Source organism: Vanessa cardui, chromosome 2 (assembly GCF_905220365.1).
Source record: "Vanessa cardui chromosome 2, ilVanCard2.1, whole genome shotgun sequence".
NCBI lineage: Eukaryota > Metazoa > Arthropoda > Insecta > Lepidoptera > Nymphalidae > Vanessa > Vanessa cardui.
Window position 1 is genome coordinate 1,935,498 of NC_061124.1, and position 17,034 is coordinate 1,952,531.

Genomic DNA, 17,034 nt, shown 5'->3' on the forward strand with positions numbered 1-17,034 from the left:
TAACGCGAACAGACTATAATTCGGCTACTCTCGTTTCATTAATCAAAAAAATCAAAATAAACTTTATTCAAGTAGGCTTTTATAAGCACTTTTGAATCGTCATTTTACAATTAAGTGAAGCTACCACCGGTTCGGAAAGTAGATTCTACCGAGAAGAACCGGCAAGAAACTCAGTAGTTACTCATTTTTAACATTTAAAAAATACAACGTCATTTTAATTAAATACAATTATTTAAATTAATGTATCCTGCTTGGAAGTCAACAGGTACAGTCAACTCCACGCTTTTTTATCATCTATAATTTAATAGCGATATTAATTTTGAACTTAAATCATTTTGTAAGCTTGCAAACTGTAATAAAATAAAAACAGCATGACTTTTAAAAACATAACATGTACTCACGATTCCCACTAAATCTCCCTTGCCGTATTCACCAACAAGTTCTTTCTTGCCATTGGGATGAGTTATGACGGAACGCAGTCGACCGCTCAGAACTATGAACGTGGACCCTGACTCCTCGTCTTGACGGTACACCGCTCGTCCCGATTCCAGGAACACCTGGAATTAATAAAAACAAAAAATAAAACTAGTTGTAACGGATTTGAATCGCGTATATTATTTTTGGCATCCCGACGTTTCGAGCACTTTATAGCGTTCGTGGTCACGGGTAGACTAAGGTGGCATTTGTCTATTTGAGGAACAAAAGAAATATTATTTACAACTACCGCCAACGATTTCTCAATTAATTCGCCAAAAATAATTAATATACGCGATTCAAATCCGTTATAACTAGTTTTATTTCAATGTGTAATCGCGAAAATTTAAGACAACATTATTAATAAAAACACTTTAATCTCGACTCTATTTACGTTAAAATGTTACATACATGTGAAATATGCATATGGAACGAAAACTTCTCAAATCTGATTAAACACTGAACACTCATTGATTGCCGGTTGTGTCATCGGCTGCGATTGGCTAATATAAAGTTAAAAAGGTTGTCCTATTGGGTTTTTTTTATGGAATGGTTTGGCCAGCATATGGGCCACCTGATGGTAAGAGGTCACCATCACCCATAGACAATGACGCTGTAAGAAATATCAACTATTCTATACATCGTCAATGTGCCACCAACCTATGATGTTACTAAGATGTTATGTCCCTTGTGCCTGTAGTTACACTGGCTCACTCACCCTTCAAACTGGAACACAACAATACTGAGTACTGTTGTTAGGCGGTAGAATATCTGATGAGTGGGTGGTACCTATCCAGACGGGCTAGCACAAAGCCCTACCAAGTAAGGTGTGGCCAATTCAATCTTACCCAGTCCAAAGCGAAGTCCACTTGTCTGACGAAGGGCGAGAGACGGCGGACGACAGTGTTCGCAATATGCAACACAACTGACGGCCGCTCCCTCATGATGCTGTACACCGTGGTCTTGGACAGCAGGCCGATACGGGAGAAATGTTTCGCTCGTATAGAGAAGAAGCTAGGCTCCCCTGTCAACACTGCAAGACCGCCTTCGACTTCGCCTGTAAAATATTAAATAGCTTTATTTATCGTCTTTCGAAGTTGACGAAATAATCTATATGTTTTTAATATTATAAATGCGAAAGTAACTCTGTCTGTAGCTCTTTCTCGACCAAACCGCTTAACCGATTTTGATGAAATTTGGTATGAAGCAAATTTGAACTCCAAGAAAGGATATAGGCTTTTTGCCTCACACGTGACAACCAACCCTTAAAACGCCAGTGAAGCCGCGCACGATTACTAGTAATAATATACACACATAATCGGTCATTTCTAGTAATAATATAATGTGCCGAAAGCATAAGGGTTGGTAACACGCATTCACCACAATATCTTGTGCCTAATGCTTATTAATAGAACGAGAGACATTACATCTTAGAGGTTTAGGTATAAACATTCGTTTTTACTTTTTCTGATTCTACTTTCGTCTACAGTTTCTTAGGGCAAGGGTGATGCAACCTGGCCTACATGCTATACTGATTTTCTCAAATACATCATATCATGGGGTTGGACTTGAAACAGATAGTCTCTTCTCGTCATCTTGGGGAGGACGACATATTGGATTTGTAATGACGTTTCTTAGCTAGTAATATATTATCATCAGAACTCAGAGCGTATAAAAAATTTCATCCATATCGAAGACAGGGAAATGGGTCAAAATTAAGATTCCAAGATTCTCTTAGAACTAGCGCGCACTGCTAACTTTTGTCACGGTGACTGTTTCGTCACACTTGTCAAGTCCGTGAATATGTACAGATGCAGGCACAAATATCACCCAATTGTCACGTCGTAACGTGCGCGCACCTGCATACATGTTCATGGACTCGACAAGAGTGACGAAACAGTTACCGTGACAAAAGTTAGCAGTGTGCGCTAGTTCTTAGAGGGAGAGCTGTGGGTTAGAGTGAGATAGCAGCTTGCCTATCCCTGTCGTGTACGTAAGAGAAAGTGAAGTAACGCGTAACGTAACGTAACGCGTTACGTAACCAAGCGGTTAACTCATATAAAAAAAAACATACATAGTTTCAAGTGAAGCTAATAAAAGCGGGTTAAAAAAAAGCATCTCACCCGGATACGCGGTGAACATATGCACTTCTCCCTCTCCCTCCGCGACTTTCTGCGATACTAGCAGAGCACCCGACAGCAGATACACAAGCGCCACATCCTGGTATATTAATCGATCTTATTTACAAATATTTATATGACATCAACGCCCATAATCTGCTAAATTAAATCAAGATACATTTGAGTACGTTTATTTATAAGTAAACCTATTCATCGATCAACCAAAATAAAACTTACAACAAAGTTTGATTATACATTCATAACATTACACATATTTGAAGAAGGCTCTGAATATTTTTGGTAAATCAAATTTCACAGCATAATATAGAATCCAATCAACAAAACATATGACAAAAAAAAATACTCTAAAAAAGACTTAAGAAAATTTAGAATAGGCAACAATTATTAATTAATTAATATTTTTAAAATCTAATTTAGCAGATATTAGTCAGAGAAGCTGTATATGATTAAAAATAATATTATCAATTTAAGTATGTATGTATATAGTATGACTAACAGTGACGAAGATAAAAAACTATGACATATATCAAAAGAGTGGTATAATGTATTTCTAGTTTCCTTTTAGAGGCTAAAGATGGACTTTAGGTTATATATGTTGTATGGTGTTATCGACATATTTTTACATAAAACACACAAACCTCGTAAACAAATCACTCAGCACATCATATATAGCTACCTGAACAATTTCCGGCTCACCCTTCACACTGTAATATAGCTTTGGGGGGAATCAAACGAAATACGTTAATAGTGAATAAAAATATTAATAGAAGAATATATTAGTAATCATTATTATAATTATTAAGTTTAGTGTTATTTAAATATAATCAACTAAATTTTAATTTTAAACCAATAAGTCATTTTAAAACTTTATTAAGTAGATAATTAAAATTAGTATAACTTAGTATTAAATTTATACAACCTATAATTCCAAAATCCAATTTCAGATTATGTCAATGGTATTAGTAGCGAATAGTAGTAGTAATACCTATTTTAATATACACCGGCCCTGAGATTGTTATAATAGCCACAATTTAGCTCCACTTATAATAGCCACTTTTGTGGCTATTATAACTTGAGAGAGTGTTATAATAGCCACAAAAGTGGCTATTATAACACTGAATTTACGCCAATTATTCTCAGATCTGGTGTATTTTTTTACAAACCCGTATTATATATTATTTTTGGACAGACATTACTAGGAACAAGTGTGAAGTGTTGCTAGATTAAATAAATGTTTATACATCTAAATTATCTCTATTTTATAGCAGTGTCGATGTTTCCGCAAACCATGTTACCGCTAATTAATATATAAACAAAGAAAAGGAATTTCTTCCACATAATGTATACTAATTTTATAAATGTGAACTAAATCTGTCTGCCTGTTACGCATTCACAACGAAACCACTGAACCGATTTTGATGAAACTTCCTCTGGAGTAAGCTTGAACGCCAGACAAGGACATTTTTGTTGTCTTAGATTTTTATATTACACATTGAAATAAAACTAGTTTTAACAGATTTCAGTCACGGGTAGACTAGAGTGCTCGAAACGTCGGGATGATAAAAATAATTAATATACGCGATTGAAATCCGTTAAAACTAGTTTTATTTCAAGGACATTTTTATAGGTAACATTAGCCCGAACATACAAGTGAAGTCAGTTATACATAATATGTATATATATTTTATTATAATTAGTTTAACAAAATATAAACAGAAACTGACCTTATGACTCTCTTCCTTCATGATGTAAGTGCCGGCGGGCAGATCCCTTACTTGGACGTTCCCTTTGAGTATCTGATCGTTGTCGAGACCCAGTTCTTTGACGAACGCTTCAGTCGCTATTTGTATTAGGGCCTGGATAAGAAAAATGTTACTTTTATTATATTAATTAATAGCGTGTGCTAATTTTTGGACAAGTCATTATGGGACGATAGCTACAACTAGAAGATAGGACACCGGTCTTATTTTAAAGAGACTGACTCTTGATTGCAATTTACTAATGGTTACGATTTAACTTACATTTAATATTAGCGAGCGGAAAAAAGTTACTGGCCGGTTAGAGAGCGAATATGTTCCTAGTCTTTTATTAAAAACTCATTTAATTCTCATTGTTTCCGCGGCTAACATTTTTGCTGCCTGCCAGTTATATTGATCCGTTGATTGATATAAAAATAGTTTGTCCCATTTTGATTTGAATAAAATAAATAATGACGTCATACCTGTTCATCCAGATTATCCGTATAATGCTTCTTAAACGAGGAACCTTCTCTGGGTCTTTGGAACGATGATGACGTTGGCTGGACATCGGGTTGCAGCTGTGAGAAATTAAAAATTATATGAATTTACTATAAAATTCTATTAATGGAATTCTAGTTGTCGCCCGCGCCTTGCTTGCGTTATAGGGTGTTGGTTGTCATATATCAGGCACTAAAAGTAGCCTATTTCCTTTCTTGGAAATCAAGTTTGCTTCATACCGAATTTCATCAAATTCGGTTCAGCGGTTTCGTTCTCGAAAAAGCGACAGACAGACAGTTACTTTCACAATTATAACACAAATATAAAAATATAGATAAATTTGTTATGTCAAGATGTGATCAACGATGCATAACTCGTCGTGATGTTTGAGCCTTTCCTTGCAACTAGTTCAACGTACCCAAACAAAGCTTAGGATGTATTTCGTGCACAAATAACTTTCACATCACACCATAACACAAGCACATGATTAGAGAAGAAATAGTAAATTTAGTTAGTTCTCAGCAATTACTTTCAATGAAGACGTATAGGACGACACAACTTAGATGTAGCATCGGCAAAATTCGTATAATCGATCACATCCGAATTAAGCACGCTATCCCAAATTATCAAAATTTATTTATGTGAATATGATCTTTATACAAACGTAATAACTTGTAATACCATATGACCTAATATATTCGTCAATTTGACGCGTCGTTTTACATGCACTTGCTTTCTCGAGTTGAACTGACGCGGGAATCTATAGGGACGAATAGCGTCGAATGGCGCGATAGAGAGCTATTTCTATTGGTTGTATAAATCGGCAGTAATTGGTTTTATTGAATTTGACGATGCTACGTCTATGTTGTGTCGTACTATAATTATTTATATATTATTAAGGACTTGGTTAGTATACAGTTACCTGTGGTGTGTTCTGTGGGGTGTTAGATGTTATGTCGGGAACCATGTCCGGTCTCGGCTTCCGTCCCTGAATGTGGATGGGTGATGACCCTTGACCCTCCTGCTATTACAGTTACAAACATCACTGTATGGCAGATTTGGGAAAAATAAATACACCTTTACCAAACAATACCCTATATAATAATTAATTTACGACCTCCATGGTAAAGTAGCGTGTACACAGATTTTCATGGGTACGCCACTCCGAGGTTTCGATAAAGTATAAATTTTTGTTAGGGTAAAATTTGTTATGTTAGACAGTACAGTCTAAATTTAATGCCAGTAAAAATGCCAAGTATGCCAGTATTTTTTTAAAATAAATATTGGATTAAAGTAATTGATACATTGGAAAAAAATAATTCACGTTAATTTTATTATTATAAGTCATCCATTAATCTGTTATCTTAATAAACCACCAAGGTTCCTATTTCACACATGAGAATTATACAGACATTATGTCTCTTTGTCAGCAGTCAAAATTGACTGACATCACTAGACTTCTACCATTTTAATACATAATAATAAAACCTTTTAATAACCCCTTAATGACTATTTTAAACGGACTATACTCATAATTATTATGATTGAATGATATTGGTTTTGTGTGAATTATATATTTTAAAACACTTCAAATAATTCACACTCACACACAAAACAAACAAACATTATGGACAAATTAATTATTTATATGCAGGAAAACGAAAATTCTATCATTAAACAATAATAATCAAATTTAGAAGTAATAAAAAAAAATAAAAAATAAATACGTGTTAGTAAGGAATTCTTGCTTTTACAGCTTTCATCAAACTTAAAGGAAAAGGCTCACTCTTGACAAAATGTTATATGAACAGTTAAACATAACTCTAAAATAGTTACTAATATCAGTTAAAAAATGTTACTAGGCTTACCAAATGCTCTGAAACAGCTCGTTCGCTGTGGTGTGGCGAATGCATGGCGGTACCACTGTCCACAACTTTACTTGTCTTAGCGGGGGAGGGCATCGTCGTAGGACGACGCTTATCACGACCCTGAAAAAATAAATAAAAATAAATTATTTACTATTTATCTAAACTAAACATACATTTAATACAGATTTTTATATAATTTTCAGTGCTATTTTTATGATATAGTAGGCGGACGTGCATTGTTATAAGTGTGAAAGTTTTGAAGACCTATATCACTTTTTGATGGTTGAATGGATGTGGCAATACTCAAATCAGAGAAAGTTACTCTTATCTACTTTAAAAGCATTTTTTATCTTTGTTGAGAGTATTCTAGCAGATCCATTTAATAGCTATTAATACTAAAAAATTTAAAACAAAAGAAGGTACAATGGGACTGACGTATAGTACGACACAACTTAGATGCAGCATCGGCAAGTTTAATAAAACCGATTACTGCTTACACTTTACACAACCAATAGAAGTAGCTCCCTATCGCGCCATTCGTCGCTATTGATTCTCGCGTCAGTTAGACCCGAGAAATATAATACATCTAAATCGACATGTTAAATTGACGAATATATTAGGTCATATGATATTACAAGTCATTACGTTTGTGTAAAGATAAATATTGATAATTTGGGATAGCGTACTCAATTCGGATGTGATTGGTTTTGCGAATTTTGCCGATGCTACATCTAAGTTGTGTCGTACTATACCTGTGTAGGACAAAAGTCCCAAAAAAGTGAATATGTAAAAAGCTGCATACTTACAGGATTAACCAGTTCAGCACTTAGCCCAAGATACTGATGGAGCGCAGTAAATGTTACCCTTTGTAAACGCACCATGATTATCTGGAAAAAATATAAAATTCTTGTAAATAATCAATCATCAATGAACTTTATATATAGTCCATTCCAATGACAAAAGGAGACATTCAAAACATACCGTATTTTTCAATATCACAAGTGTTTTGTTGATAATTCCACTATAAGATTAACTACAAACAGTTCTTGATTAATATATCTTCATTTGTAATACAACAATATTTCACTAAACTACATAGATCCGTTTTAATTTCACTTCCAAAGTAACGAAAACAGTTTTGTCGACATTCAAGACGCCATGTCTCGATGACGAACATTAAAAATAGAGGCCTCAACTAGGCATGTTCGCTAAACGAATGTAGACGAATGAATTTATACAGATAAAAAATATATTATTTTAGTTTTAAAATTCATTATAGATATTTTTTTTAAATATATTTATTTAATTGGTTGTAATATATAATATGAATTATTTATTAGAAACGTAAAAAGTTACCTAACGATAGATAAAAAAGTTATTTTTGTACAGTAAGGTTTTTACATAAAAATAATATTTTTGCCAAAAATGTTAAAAGAATTATTTTACTTAAAAATAATCTCTTATCTCGAAATGTAGATCAGTTTTGTGCATAGCAATTTTATAGTTTTGAAAATAATACAATGTTAAGAAAGACATTCGTCTCTCATCTTTCGTATCATGTGCACGGATGCATATTCGGAATTCTCTGAAGTTTTTTATTACGACCTGACTTTGTTTAAACGGAAAATTACTTTTAAAATAAAAAAATATATATCGTTCTTTAGCATTAATTACCCATTCATTCAATTATTTTGACCTCACTAGTCGAACGCAAATGACATATCAATTCAAGGTCAAAGTTGTTTATTTACCTTTTCTCCTCTTCCCATTGGAATAGACTATAAACATATACATTTGGATAATAAACATAATTGATTTTTTCATTCATAGTAACAATGGCCCAAGTTAATTAAGGAATTACTAATATCAAATCTTTTAAGCTTATCACTTGTGTTAGGAATGGAAAATAAACTAGAATAGAATAGAGTATGACTAGGCGGCCAATAGTCCATAGTACTGATTATACGTATTTTAAATGAATAGTTAATGCGACCACGCAGGCTTTTCCATTACTGGCATTAAACCAGGACAAAGCCTTTATCATACGGCCTTAGGGAAAGCGAGATGTAAATTAATGTTTGTTTCCAACATTTTTTTAATTAAATTAAATTAAAGTGACGTAACGAGATAGAAATATAAAAAAGCCTGGCGAGAGATATATACATAAAAGTCGGAGTATCCGTCTTTTATGTATGTATATGTGGTTTTATCGTAAAACATAGTTATTTTGGTAAATTGCAAGTATTTTATTTTTAAATGGTTGTCTGGCTGTTTGCCCGAGATTATCTTCAAAACTGGTAAATACTTTCTTAGTGTCTGTTAGGTAATATTAAATATAGAGGAGAGTTGTGTTTTGGCACGTGATAGATACAAGTGTCAAATAAATAAATAAATATTGAATAACATCACATACATTACTCTCCCAATGTAAGTAGCTAAAGCACTTTTGTTATGGAAAATCAGAAGCAACGACGGTACCCCAAACACCCACACCTCAGATAGACTCTTTAGACTCAGCCGGGTTTCAAACCCGGGACCTCGGAGTGGCGTACCCTTCATGAGTACACACTACTCAACCACGGAGGTCGTAAACCCCACACCAATTTATAAATGAACTAATAAAGTAACAGTCGATTTTCAAGGTCATCTATGCTTACAAATTTCAAATTGACTTGTAATAGGAATTTCTGAATAAAGAAAGGATTATAGAGTGCGTGTTACACAATCCTTCATTTTTATATACATACTAGCTACGCCCGCGACCATGTACGCGTTTGAGTTTAAGAAAAAAAAAATGTAATTACTCCTTATTATATGAGTTATCTGTCAGTGAAAGCCCCGTCAAAATCGGTCTAGCCGTTCCAGAGATTCGCCGGAACAAATAGATAGACAGACAAAAATTGTAAAAAAAAAATCTTTAGGTATATGTCTCGTGTATGCATACATATGCATTGAGTAAAAAAGGGCTATTATAACATTACAAACAGACATTCCAATTTTATTATATGTAAAGAATAATAAATATACATACATATAATGCACAGTACCTGTATAACTCTGACGAATATATCTGGATACTCCTTGAAGACCTCCTGGAACGCTCTCATCGGTAGCTTTATCACTTGCGAGTCTTCTAATGCTTTCGCATTGACAGTTTTGTATGGTTGAGAATGACCCTGTAAAATAAATAAATAAATAAATAAATATGAGACAACATCACATACATTACTCTGATCCCAATGTAAGTAGCTGAAGCACTTGTGTTATGGAAATCAGAAGTAACGACGGTACCACAAACACCCAGACCCAAGACAACATAGAAAACTAATGGTAATCTACATCGACTCGGCCGGGAATCGAACCCGGGACCTCAGAGTGGCGTACCCATGAAAACCGGTGTACACACCACTCGATCACGGAGGTCGTCTGTAGACATTAAATATTAATTTATCAAACTGATCTTTACTTATTTGGTCTTTATTTATAAGGGTTTGTGCAAGCCTGTTTGAGCACCACTGACTGTTCATAATATATTCTACCACCAAGCAACAATATAGTTTTATTGTTTAGTGGTCGCCCCCGGCTTCGCACGCGTTTTAGGAGTTTGGTTGTCATGTGTTAGGCAAGACAAGTCGAGATGGCCCAGTGGTTCGAACGCGCGAATCTTAACCGATGATTGCAGGTTCAAACCCAGGCAAGCACCGCTGATTCAAGTGCTTAATTTGTCTTTATAATTCATCTCGTGCTCAGCGGTGAAGGAAAACATCGTGATGTAACTTCATAGAAATTCTGCAAAATGTGTATTCCACCAACCCGCATTGGAACAGTGGTGGAATATGTTCCAACACCTTTACAGGCTGTTGTTGCTGTTGTTGTTTTACTGTTATATAGGTTATACATCAGAATAACACATAGGCTACAATTTATATTGATTTTATGTAATTTGGTCATAATATAACGATACCAAGTACCGATGCGAAGCCGAGGCAAGTCGCTAGTAGTTTAATAAATGCATTAATTTCCTAAATGTTACCTTTTGTAATTTATCATCATTTATCATAATATTTAGCATCAATATATTATGAAACAAGTTAAATCATTACACCTCCGCACTTGCCGAGATCTCTTGAACCCAAATGCTATATTTATTTCCTCTGATCTGATGGTTCTTGAGTCGAGATGGCCCAGTGGTTAGAACGCGTGCATCTTAACCGATGATTGCGGGTTCAAACCCAGGCAAGCACCGCTGATTCATGTGCTTAAAATTTATCTTTATAATTCATCTCGTGCTCAGTGGTGAAGGAAAACATTGTGAGGAAACCTGCACGTGACAAATTTCATAGAAATTCTGCTACATGTGTATTCCACCAACCCATATTAGAACAGCGAGGTGGAATATGTTCCAAACCTTCTCCTCAAAGGGAGAGGAGGCCTTTAGCCCAGCAGTGGGAATTTACAGGTTGTTGTTGTTGTTGTTGTTGTGTTAGGCAAAAAAGTAGGTCCTTCCTTGGAGTTCCAATTTGCTCCATACCACATATCGGTGCAAGAGCGACAGTCAGACTGAGTTACTTTAACATTTATAAAATTAGTATAGATTGGTTTGAATAATAAGTGAGCCAGTGCTCCTATAGGCACAAGGGACATAAATCTTTGTTCCCAAGGTAGACAGCTCATTGGTTATGCAAGGGAATGGTTAATATTTCTTACAACGCTCATTTCTATGAACTGTGATGACCCATAACCATCAGATGGCCCAATAATCCTTTCGCCTGCCATACCATAAAAATGATTGCCGAACATAATGTTGTAGAAAACGATTTATTGGTCAACAGTTAAACAATATATACAGACTAGCGGCACGTCCTGGCTTCGCACGGATGGACATAAGTTTCTTTTTTATATTTTTACCTTTTCTTCTTTTTTCTATTCTATTTCAACTTATTTACACAAAAAACTTAATAAATTAAAATTATTAAGAAGAAGTCAACCTTTGTGGTGTTTTTGTACTGTGTTGGTTAAAAAAATTATTAATTTATAAATTACATAACTAAATCACTCGGTTTATTAGTTAAAACCGTATAAAAATCCGTTCAGTAGTTTTGGAGTATATCGAACATACAGACAGACGCGGCCGGGGTGCTTTGTTTTATAATATGTGGTGGTACTTACCGTCAAGACATCGGTGAAGCTGAGAAGCGAGGTCACGCTCTCCCCGGCGCGGACGATCTTCAGCGAGAGGCTGGTGCCGTCGTGATTCGTTATGTAAACGTTAACGCGCCCAGTTTGCACGACGTACACGTTTTCGTCCGTATCGCCTGGAATTTTATAGATTTTATTACTTTTAGAGTTCTCAAATGGGCCAGTGCGGATTAAATACTGAATTTTCATGTGTTATACTTTTCTATTTTTTCACTCGGAGACAAATTATTCGGGTCGGGATTCCTTGTTAAAAACGACCACATCGGCCATTCTCAAATGAAACCAATCCACTTTAAGGAACATATTATAAGGCACTTTTTATTTCCTCATTCTATCCTCATAATACCGGTGCGGGATTTGGATACTGGCAATTGTAATACTCCAGACTACTACTAAGAATACTGTTTACAGACACGCTCTCACTACTATAGAAACGCTCTTTAAGAGCCCCATTATTTGACAGGATCTCTGGATACGATACGGGTTAAAAGCCAGTCGCTAGACCAACGAAAATGTCAAAAGGAATGTGCTAAACATGTTGCTATATCTTCCGATATACCAGGACTTGGCGATTACACTTATACGATCGTCAAAGATCGTTTAGGATTACTTCATTAGTTTATGGGTACCCACGTCATTTTTTCGCTAAAACACATCAACACAAAGAATCATTTTTATGTATGTTATATTTGATCTTGCAAAGAGATATATAAAAGCACTATAACAACAAAAAAAACCTCTTCTTATCCAGTTAAAAATCTTGTTAAGATTTATTTCTTAATATTCGTCTGAAAAAACCTGATTCGTTTAAAAATAAGTATAATCCATGCACCGTTGCTTCTATAAATTATTTATCCTCAAAGCGGTACATATTTCATTTACAGTTTATTAATATCTTAATAAAACAGCATTGTGAATAAAAAAAAAATCTTAAGAAAATTGAAGTCTAAAATTTCAAAAAAAAAAGATACATTTTTTATATTTGCACTGTAAGCATAGTCTTATTCTTATATTATTTTTTTTCGACATTATTGCAAATATTTTAAAAGAGTAGGTCATAAATATTGCGTACGGTACTTGTTAGCATCTTAAAACTTCCTCGAGCGTTTTTATTTAATTAAAATATAATATTAAACGAATTACTACGTAACGGACAAACCTAGATTACTATGTACTGAATCTAGTTAACACAAAATTGCATCATTTTATAAAGGTTAAGAGGGGTTTGAAAAGGCCTATATTGCCTCTCTCTATCGCACCACACGGATCGTGGTGAGTATGAAGATAGCATTACTGAAGATATACTGACGCCGGATATCTTATATAACGTAAGTCAATTTCGTCATAAAAAATCGATTTTGGCCTCATTTTGAAGAGCCATAGATGTGCAGAAAATTATAGAGGATTCTTGATGGTAATTTAAAATTGTCGCTCTTTCAAAAAATAATTTCATAGAGAGATAAAGGTATAGTACGACACAAACTAGATGTAGCATCGGAAAATGCAATGGAATGAAAATAAAACCGATTACTGTCGATTTACACAACAAATAGAAATAGCTCCCTATCGCGCCATTCGACGCTATTCGTCGCTATAGATTCACGCGTCAGAGAAAGCAAGTGCATGTAAATCGACGCGTCAATTTGACGAATATATTAGGTCATATGATATTACAAGTTATTACATTTGTGCAAAGATCATATTCGCATGAGAAATAAATATTGATAATTTGGGATAGCGTACTTAATTCGGATGTGATCGGTTTTAAGAATTTTGCCGATGCGACATCTAAGTTGTGTCGTACTATACTGGCCGGTTACAAATAACGAAAGTATTTGATAAAAAAATTTGCTAAAATTTTCATTTAAAAAACGTTTCAAAGTTTACAATGAAATTAAATCAACACAAAACGTGTCATAGAACTTGAAATAGCTAAATAATCTATTCAATAAAGGCGAAGTTTATTGACCCACTTGTATTGAATAAATTACCTAATTTTTTTCAAAGTATTATTTACGTCATAACTTTAAAACCTTACATAACGTTTGTAACGTGAATTTCAAAAGATATATTAATTAAATTATAATCGTAACACTGGAGTATAACCTATGGACAATGATATTCTAATAAACAGATATGTTATATCCATACTAAAAAACGCGCCGGGGACCGTTTATTTTAGTTTATTTTTACATTTCGTTAAAAGTAAAAAGGATAGCTTGATAAAAACAATAAGTAAAATGGATAACTAGATGTTTTAATTACGCAAAACGTATTACTACGTAATTATGATGTATTATAACGTATTACTACGTAAAACAACTAAAGGCAAACGTCCCAATTAGGACGTTTTCTAGTCTTCACTTTTTGCGCGTTAATAACATATCTGTTTACTACAACATCATTGCCTATGGAGCTACATTAAATCGTAATTTTCAAATATTAATTAAACCTACAGCTAGCAGCGTTTTAGAGTGTAGATTCAAAGGAAACGAAGCGTCAAGGAAAACAGTTACGTAGTTTACGAATGAAACACAAATTGAATGAAATTATAAAATAAAATATTGTAATTTAATTTAGATTTTTATCAATGTCCAAATTTAAGACTTACATACGAACTATGTTGTAAACGTATACAGTAAATATCAATGGCAGGATAAAGTAAAACAATAAACCTTATTTACATTTCTTGTGCATTTTTTTATAGCTCTGTATAAGAACTTGCTTCTTTTCTATTTATTTTTACGTCTAAAGTTCCGACATAACTCGATCAACGATATTTTACCAATTCAAGGTCAAAGCTGTTTATTTATATAAAATAGTATCATATAGTCGATATACACCTGAGAGCTGAGATGGCCCAGTGATTAGAACGCGTGCATCTTAACCGATGATTGCGGGTTCAAACCCAGGTAAGCACCATATGTGCTTAATTTGTGTTTATAATCCATCTCGTGCTCGGCGGTGAAGGAAAATATTGTAAAGAAACCTGCGTCTAATTTCATCGAAATTCTGCCACATGTGCATTCCACCAACCCACATTGGAACAGCATGGTGGAATATATTCCAAACCCTCTACTTAATGACGACCTCCATGGTCGAGTGGTGTGTACACCGGTTTTCATGGGTACGCTACTCTGAGGTCCCGGGTTCGATTCCCGGCCTAGTCGATGTAGATTACCAATAGTTTTCTATGTTGTCTTGGGTCTGGGTGTTTGTGGTACCGTCGTTACTTCTGATTTCCATAACACAAGTGCTTCAGCTACTTACATTGGGATCAGAGTAATGTATGTGATGTTGTCTCATATTTAAAAAAAAAAAAAAAAATGGGAGAGGAGACCTTAGCCCAGCAGTGGGAAATTTACAGGCTGTTACTGTTACTGTACTATCATATAGTTACTTTGAAAAATAGAAGGTCGCACTTTTTATGCGACTTGGTAACTTACCAACTTTGAACAAAAATGATCCAGCCGGCAGATTGAGTATTTCAGTATGTTTGCAGAGCATTAGGAAGACTGGTTTCTCGAAGTGTCCGAACACTCGGATGCTGTGTAACATATAGAGCGCGTCGGGCGGCACTCGGTCGTCACTCGTCAGATCTTCTTCCAGATATTCCGCTGGAGGTTCTAGTACCTAATTCGGACATGTTTATGTTTAGTTACATTATTGAATATAATTAAACTATTAAAGTTATTGATTTCGGGATATTTACCATGTTTTTAATTTTTCGACATTATCTACGAATGTATTGTTTGAAGCTCAATATCGAACTCCACCGAACAAAAATAAATAAAACATGGTAAATATCCCGAAATCAATAACTTTAATAAAAAAAGTAACCATGTTAATTTAAAATCTTATATAATTAAATTAATTATCTTTATATATTGAGAGCGTAAGCTGATTTTGTCCCAGTGATTGGGACGATAGCTGCACATAAAAATGTATATGATCTCATTTTGAAGAGCTCCACTCGTAGATGTATAGAAAATGAAAGATTATTCTTGATTGCAATATACTAAATAATTATTGGTAGACCTCAATGGGTCTGGGTGAATAACACTTACAAAATATTTATTTCATCACCAATCAACAACTCGCTACACCGTTGTGTTGTGATTTGAAAGATCACTTGGTGGTAGGGCTTTGTGCAAGTCCGTCTGGGTAGGTACCACCTATTCATCAGTTATTCTACCGCCAAACAACAGTACGCAGTATAGTTGTGTTTCGGTTTGAAGGGTGAGTGAGCCAGTGTAACTACAGGCACAAGGGACATAACATCTTAGTTCCCAAGGTTGGTGGCGCATTGACGATGTAAGGAATAGTTAATATTTCTTACAGCGTCATTGTCTATATGGGTGATGGTGACCACTTACCATCAGGTGGCATATACTCGTCCGTCAATATATAACATAAAAAAAATAGTATAATTACATATACGAAAGACATCTCATCTCATGTGCATCATCTTTGTCTGTATATTATTTAGAGTATCATTGATTCATTTGACAAATTATTTAAAAGAAATGGTTACCAATAACACTTGCAGTATTAATGGGGGAAGTTAACTCACTATCAGGTATTTGAAACATCCGTCTATCTTTCTAAAATAATAATTTAATGTCTGTTTCTCATACATTATTTCCTCATACGTTATTTATTTGTCGTTGTTTATCAGAAAACACACATAAACAATTGTATGATGTAGCTATCTGTTCAGCATAAAATCATTTATTATTGCTGAATCGTGTGTGTACTATGTAGCATTTGATAATAACAAATGATAATATTTTAGCTTATGTACTTTAGAAATTGTAACTATTGGGGTCATTGACCTTTGTATTGTTTTGTCATTTAAGTTTTTATAAAATCAAATATTATTTATTACGTAGTTGTAATAGTGAAATGTCAATACGCTGATTTTATAGCGACAACGCAATCAATCAAATTATATAGATAAACAATAATTATGATTATGTTTTATCTTAGTAGGTTAAAATCGTCTTATAATTAAAATTAATTAATTTATTACAGAATTATAAGGAATTGCAAAAGTGGCAGCTTATGAAAAATGGTCATCCCTGCCCATAAACATTGCCTTATTCCTTACATCAA

The 17,034-nt window shown here is 34.2% G+C and overlaps 1 protein-coding gene across 1 annotated transcript in view; it reads right to left on the reverse strand.

Annotated features, from left to right (window-relative positions):
• Window positions 1-17,034, reverse strand: part of LOC124542084 (neuropathy target esterase sws) — a 54,682-nt gene that overhangs the window by 27,218 nt on the left and 10,430 nt on the right. Inside the window, exons 4-14 of the mRNA XM_047120020.1 lie at window positions 15,366-15,552; window positions 11,890-12,035; window positions 9,768-9,896; window positions 7,527-7,607; window positions 6,721-6,840; window positions 5,775-5,876; window positions 4,837-4,932; window positions 4,340-4,471; window positions 2,598-2,694; window positions 1,323-1,531; window positions 402-557 (exon numbers count right to left, since the gene is read on the reverse strand). Coding sequence (XP_046975976.1) covers window positions 402-557; window positions 1,323-1,531; window positions 2,598-2,694; window positions 4,340-4,471; window positions 4,837-4,932; window positions 5,775-5,876; window positions 6,721-6,840; window positions 7,527-7,607; window positions 9,768-9,896; window positions 11,890-12,035; window positions 15,366-15,552 — 1,455 coding nt within the window. The remainder of the gene's footprint in view (window positions 1-401; window positions 558-1,322; window positions 1,532-2,597; window positions 2,695-4,339; window positions 4,472-4,836; window positions 4,933-5,774; window positions 5,877-6,720; window positions 6,841-7,526; window positions 7,608-9,767; window positions 9,897-11,889; window positions 12,036-15,365; window positions 15,553-17,034) is intronic.